Consider the following 6,802-nt stretch of genomic DNA (forward strand, 5'->3'; position numbering starts at 1 on the left):
TATATATATTTTTAAATTATTCGGTTAGGTTATAAACAAGGAATCAGTACAAATTCGGTTAGGTTCAACTAACGGTTTGGTTAAATTATCGGTATTAATATAATATTAATAATTGATGGCATAACAAAGTCGACCACGAAAATTCCACAGAGAAGTCTACTTAAGCAAAACCCTAAATCATATAATATTAACCTAATCAGCCTTTCCTCCCTTAATTTGAATCGTTTATAGGTAAATTTATTTTATTACAATGCAGGAAGTCTATGTGGTTAATATTTGGTCAATAGGTTTATCAAATTATTTTTTATAAAAATTTTAATTAAAATTTAAACTATAATTAAAGAGTAGACCTACCCTTATGTCTTCACATATACTCAATTTATAATCTATCTTAAATAAATCTATTGCAGACTTCCTCTGAGTTACATCTGTTATTTCGGCTTGTGTTTTTTGTTTGGTTGTAAGGGAGTCAACTATAATTTCAGTACCCTTAGTGGTTATGTTTCTCAAATATCTTGCACTAAAGGCCAAATAAAGGTACAAAATGTAATTATCCCTTATATTTTTCAAGATTAATTGATTAATCATGTTGACCCTTGAAAAAGAAAGAAAGAAAAAGAGAATTTTATACGCATTTATTGGATCTCAGCGATCAACGAATAACTAACTCAAGAAAAAATATGAAGGCCAGGTCGGTCGGTCCACATCACTATTTACTTTACATCACCACCTTACACATTTTACCAAATCCTCAACCAATTTAAAACAGAGCCCAATAGAACGATCTTTCGTTTTCTTTATTTGGTATTTTTCAAAATTAAACGGAGAAGAAGACAGACACAGGATTCATTCATGGCTTGTCTTAGGAACAAACTCTGTCTTGTTGCAGCTTTACTTCTCATCTACCAGAAGACAGCCACTTGCGATTTCCTATCTCCTCTTCTCGCTCCTATGTTCGGTTTGTCTCTCTTTCCCTCTTCCTCACTTTTTTCTGGGTTTTTTTTGTTTGGCTCAAATTTGGATATTGGTGGAATCATTTAATCCAAATCTAGATTCCGTAATTTTGTTAGAAAATTTTTTAGTTAAGTTCCTCTAGTTTTAGTTTAGGCATGTAAGTGTGATTCTGTTCAGATTAGGGTTTAACTCCCGCCGGGATTTGAAGTAGACAGACTTTTTTCTTTTTGTGTGACAGAAGTAAAGTATCTTTATGAGTAGTAGTTAAAAAGTGATCTTCTTTGAAGGGTCATTCTCAAATTTCGAATTTAATACATTGTGACTTATTTTAAAGTTGGTTGTGAACAAAAAAAAAAACAGATAATATATGCAAGGAAGTGGAATGTGGAAAAGGGAAATGCAAAGCATCTTCAAACACAACATTTATGTATGAATGTGAGTGTGAAGATGGTTGGAAACAGTTTGATCATAACCTCAAATTTCTCCCTTGCATCGCCCCCAACTGTAAAATCTATCTCTCTCTCTATCTGTCTTGATCACTGGTTTAGTTTGGTTTTGATCATATTCATATCGAGAACATAACAAAGTATACATATTCATCTTTTTAGGTACCTTTGATCTAACATGCGGTGAAGCTGCTTCTCCAGCACAGCCCAAAACGTCTCCCAAAGACAACAACACTTCATTTTTCGACGGTAATAATGAATATCTACTTCTCTAGTATCCTTCTTTCTTTAGGCCTGTAAAACCCTTCGGGCCAAGGATTAGATTAGGTGGATATTACTCCTTCCCCATCATAGAGATTCGAACTTGAGACCTTGAGGCACACGTCCTTAAGAAGGTCCTCCTAATAAAAAACTAGTAGGGAAAAAACGTTGGGTCTCTAGACTCATTTGCTTCCTCGATGTGTATAGCTTGCCATTGGGTGGATTGTGGAGGAGGGTCGTGCAACAAGACAACTGCGTTTGCATACAGCTGTGATTGCCGTGATGGTTACCAAAATCTCATGAACATCACCACATTTCCTTGCTTCAAGGACTGTAAGAAGAACAGTTTTATTAGTATTCTTACTGATTGAAGAAAAAACAAAGAACTTAATCTTGTTGTTTTTTGTTGTTTGAAAAGGTGCACTTGGAATGGACTGCTTGAATCTTGATATTCCTTTGTCAAACTCATCATCGTCTTCTCCACCGGCTTTGCCTGATAGCAGCAAGAATCAAGGTTTGTAACTCTTGAAAATGCTGGCTCATTCTTTTTTGATTAAGATCTCTTAAGTATGAAAGAAGTTTTTTTAATTGCAGCAGCAGGATTGAATCTAAGAGGATCATCCTTGTGGTGGATAACATCTCTGCTTGTCGTCTCTTTAGCACAATGGAGGCTTCTCTACGTTTGATCTCTCTTACTTTAGGTTTCAAATTTTGTGTACAAATCCTTTACTATAGATGTTGCTCATGGGTATTGTACTATTATTATATTTGATATTTATAAAATCAACGTTTTGAGAAATTTTAAAGTCCAAAATTTAAAAGTATTTGGAACTCTCAACACCAAAGATACTTTTTGTGATCTATGTTAGTCAACTAGTGAATTTTGGTAATTTTTTTCTTTTCCACATTAGTTATATTGTCACTCATCCAACCATCAGCAAACTAATTATTCTATTGTTAATTAAAATATTAAAAAAAAAACACCAAACGAGTCTGGTATTAAACTGTATCGATTAGTTTTATAAAAGCATCTTTGAGATTAACGAAGACTTTTCAGAGAGAGTGAGACTTGAAGCTTTGAGATTTCAGATCCAACTGTTTTCTTCCTTTCTTCGCAATCTTTAAGTATACGACCATGGACATTCAAGATGGAGTGTATTTCCCACATAGCCACCCACCATATCATGATGCCTTGGAATAATCTGAAGAAAGGTGATTGTTGTGGACGCTTGGAAGCTATCAGTGAGGGCTACTATTGCAAAAGCTGTGATTTCTTCGTCCACAAGAAATGCGGCGAGTCCCCTCGATCTATCGAACATCCATGTCACTCCATTCACCCTCTTATGCTTCGAAGTAAACCACATAATATATGTGATTTATGTGACAGGAGTATTGAAAATCTATGCTACCACTGTGAGATCTGTGACTTCGACGTCGATATATATACTGTGTTAGGTTCCACCACCATTGGTTGTTGAATTTTCCGGGATGCATGACCACAAGCTCACCCTTCTCAAGGAGCATTAGCATACCAAGTTTGACTGTGCTGCTAAATGTGGGAAGACTGGTCATGATAGTTTTGCTTACACATGTCATGAATAGTTTGCCTTCCATGTGGCTTGCGTATGGGACTCATCCGAGTTGAAACTCCCGTTAGAGGTAAACCACTCTCACACCACTCCTTGCACCCTCTTAAGCTCCTCATGGGTCAATCACACGGGAGTATTCTGATGAAAAGTGTCGTCTTTGCTATATTAAGATTGATGATGATTCTTTTTATCACTGTTCTTCGTGTAACTTCACTTTGATATACTTTGTGTCTTTCACCCACTACCACAATCTGTTCTGAAGGTGAAAGCGCATGATCACCAGCTCACCCTTCTCCCAAGACTCGATTCTTTTACATGTAATGCTTGTGGACTCAAGGGGGATCGAAGCCCTTACATATGTGTTCAATGCAATTTCATGATTTGGTGTTGTGAACTCTATATGTGGAATTTGACGTATCCTGCGCTCTCTTATATTGAAAAGATTTGTGGATTTTCATTGGGCTTCGACTGCGCCACTTTACCACATGATGTAAAGCATAGAGTTGACAGTCATCTTCTCTCACTTTGCTATGACGACAAGGTAAGTGGGAAATGTTGGTGACACATTTCTGAGAAAGAAATGGTTTTACACTTGTAAAGATCAGCAAGCTAGTTTGCATATAAAGTGTGTGATAGGAGACTTGTCAGGGCTCATGCCAAGAAGCACAATAGCGGTTTCTGGCATACCAAATGAAGTGGTCGTCAATGATAGTATGTCTCGCCGATTTTGCATAAATTGTAAGTCGCGTTGCATGTACCCTCTCATCTTGAAGAGGCTTGGGGACACCAGATGCAGATGCACATCATTGCTCTTTTGGGCTGAACCGACATACCGAGCTAAACCATAAATACTAATTGATTAGTTAACCGGGAAATCGGTTAAGGGCTTGATTAGGTCAACGAGAAGTCAGTTCGGCCAAAGTGTCACCTTGAAGAAGAAGGAGCCGACTTCCACTTCGGCACGGCGGCCGAATGAAGCAATGAGGCAGCTTTCCATATCTCAATTCGGCCGATAAGGAAAGTGAATATATATTGTAATCTTAGGGCGTGTATAAAGAAGGGGGGATTTCTCCATTGTAAGGGGAGGAAAAAAAGACGATAATTGAGTTCTCCTTTTGTTCTTAGCAATAAACCCTAATTCCTTTGAGTTCTACTTCTTTACTTTAATTCGAAGGCTTAGATCTGTTTTCTAGAGATATAACTCTATTGAATTTGTTTCCCTCCTAAAACAAATTCATTGTGGAAACCCAGTTTCTACAATTGGCGCCGTCTGTGGGGACGCAAATCGTCTCTAAGAAAACTTACTCTCTAGCCCGACAATAATGTCTTCCATCATCAACGAAATCCCTGAAGCAAACCGCACAACCTCAAGCATGCTCGATCTCACTGGCGTCGCATCCACTCAGGATGACGTCGCTACACGAGGTGGCGTTTCGACTAGGCCGGCCATCGCCGTGTACTCCCGTCAGTGCGTCAACGCAACGACAAACCCGGCCGAAAATTCCGCCGAACTCCCAGTCGGGATCAGATCCGAAGGGGAGACCAACCAGGGAGCGGGGCGAACTCAAGTAGAGTTAGTCAACCTCGACGCAGAGCTTACCGGTGAACAACACCGCAACGAGGAGGCTGCGGGCGTCACGGAGCAGCAGCTCGGTGCACAGAACGGAGATCTCCCTGTTCATGCCACACCTGCGATCCAGAACCCGCAGGTCATCTCCATGGAGGATTTCAAGATCTTGTTCGGCTCCATGACGAAAGAAATTTACCAGATGATCTCTGATACCAATCGCAGGGTCGACGCCGTAGTGACCCAGACAAACCCATCACAAGTCTCTGCCGGACAATCGCCTAACTTGGGCGGTCTCACTCGTAGTCTCGACTTTTCGGACGCACAATTCGACAGGAGGAATCTTCCCCCTCATACCACGTCGAGTATCCGACCAACGAATCCAAATTCGCGGATACACGAGAGCTCGGCCGCCCCGGGCCTTGCTTCGAACTCGAAGAAATCAAGTCGCAAATTAGCGGCATGAACACACTCCTCCATCGGGCTATCAGCACGGCTCCGGAGATTGATAGAATTGTCGAGGTGACTCGGCAGTCGCCCTTCACTCAACGGATAACGCGAGCTACCGTGCCGAACGTCAAGCTGAAACTTCCAATCTACCAAGGAGACAAGGATCCGGTCCAGTTCATGACGTCCTTCATGGCGACCATGTCCAAGGCACGATTCACTGACGAACAAAGGGATGCCGGTTGCTGTCAGTTATTTATCGATAGCCTCTCCGGCCCTGCCTTGGTATGGTTCACAAGGCTCGAGCCGAACTCAATTGAAAATTTCGACCAGTTGTCGAAGGTTTTCCTCAAAAATTACCGAATCCTCATCGAACGAGGCGTGACAAGTTCGGATCTCTGGGAGATGGCCCAAGAACGAGGAGAGCCCATCGCTAGTTTCTTGAACAGATTCAAGGAAAAGCTAACAAAGGTCAACGTCCCGGAGGACGCTGCAATGGCAGCCTTCAGGAAGGGCCTGATCCCTGGGTCACCATTGCGAAAGGACCTCAATATCCGGGAACCCAAAGACCTTGATGACGCACTGCACCGAGCTTCCAGGTTCGCACTCGATGAGGAAGAAGAGGCCCAAATAGCCGCGAAAACCAACGACGAACAATCAACGCATCCCCCCAAGGTTAAAAACCGGGTCGAACATCACGAACCCCGCAAGCACCACGAACCTCAGGATCGAAAAAAGGGCATCATCCACGCAGTCTCCGAGGCGGATGAACAAGACAAGCAGCCGACCGACCCGAAGGAACTTTACTGCAACTTCCACATAACCTCCGGTCATTCCACACATGAGTGCGTCCACCTGAAGAATTATTTGTACGGGAAGTATCTCTCTGGCGAAGTCGACGCTGTCTTTCAGCCTAAAAACGTTCGCGGAGGCAGAGGTCGCCGTGGGGGATGGCGTGGCGGACGATCTAACGGAGGCCGCGGTGCGGGTGGCGGACGAGGCTACAACGCACCGCCCAACGCAGTCCAACAGCCGGTCAACCAAGCATTCGTGAACGTCCAAGAGGAGGCGCCCCAAGCAGACGAACTGCCCGGCCCGCCAAAGAGGCAGAGGGGGCAAAACCCAGAGCGAGCCAATTCCCCTCCCCGAGGACGAATAACCATGATACTTGGCCCACCGGAGGACTGCGCAGACTCCGTCCGCGCATTAAAGAAGAGGGCACGACAGGTGTGCACCCTTCGAACAGCTCCGAGCGAACCTTCACTCTGCTCGGACCCGATATCATTCACTTCGGAGGACGCTAAAGGAATCCAACATCCCCATTCTGACCCCTTGGTTATCGAGGTCACAATGGGCGACTTCAACGTCGAACGAGTTCTGATCGACACCGGGAGCACCGTCAACGTACTATGCTGGGAAACGTTAGAAAAAATGGGCGTCACACCAGACCAGCTGAAACCCGAAACTCGAACGCTGACGGGCTATGATGGGGTTGCTAAGATGTCAATGGGCGACGTAAAGCTACAAGTACGAGCTGG

The 6,802-nt window shown here is 43.0% G+C and overlaps 1 protein-coding gene across 2 annotated transcripts; it reads left to right on the forward strand.

Moving 5' to 3' along the window:
- Positions 707-2,460, forward strand: LOC104718946. Of its 2 annotated transcripts, none has more exons than XM_010436774.2 (6): positions 707-958; positions 1,315-1,458; positions 1,563-1,649; positions 1,869-1,994; positions 2,080-2,175; positions 2,259-2,460. In XM_010436774.2, exons 1-6 carry the CDS (start codon positions 853-855, stop codon positions 2,345-2,347), a joined length of 648 nt encoding a protein of 215 aa, XP_010435076.1. In that variant the 5' UTR covers positions 707-852; the 3' UTR covers positions 2,348-2,460. The 2 variants fall into 2 exon arrangements, with proteins under 2 accessions (XP_010435076.1, XP_010435075.1); XM_010436773.2 differs by having other exon boundaries at positions 708-958; positions 2,256-2,460.

Source organism: Camelina sativa, chromosome 10 (genome assembly GCF_000633955.1).
Source record: "Camelina sativa cultivar DH55 chromosome 10, Cs, whole genome shotgun sequence".
Lineage (NCBI taxonomy): Eukaryota > Viridiplantae > Streptophyta > Magnoliopsida > Brassicales > Brassicaceae > Camelina > Camelina sativa.

Excerpts from the sequence above, each read along its gene's own strand:
- LOC104718946 (XM_010436773.2), top strand. The coding sequence starts at position 853 with ATGGCTTGTCTTAGGAACAAACTCTGTCTTGTTGCAGCTTTACTTCTC. Across the intron at positions 959-1,314 it reads TCTTCTCGCTCCTATGTTCG|ATAATATATGCAAGGAAGTG; the intron begins GTTTGTCTCTCT and ends AAAAAAAAACAG. Across the intron at positions 1,459-1,562 it reads CCCTTGCATCGCCCCCAACT|GTACCTTTGATCTAACATGC; the intron begins GTAAAATCTATC and ends TCATCTTTTTAG.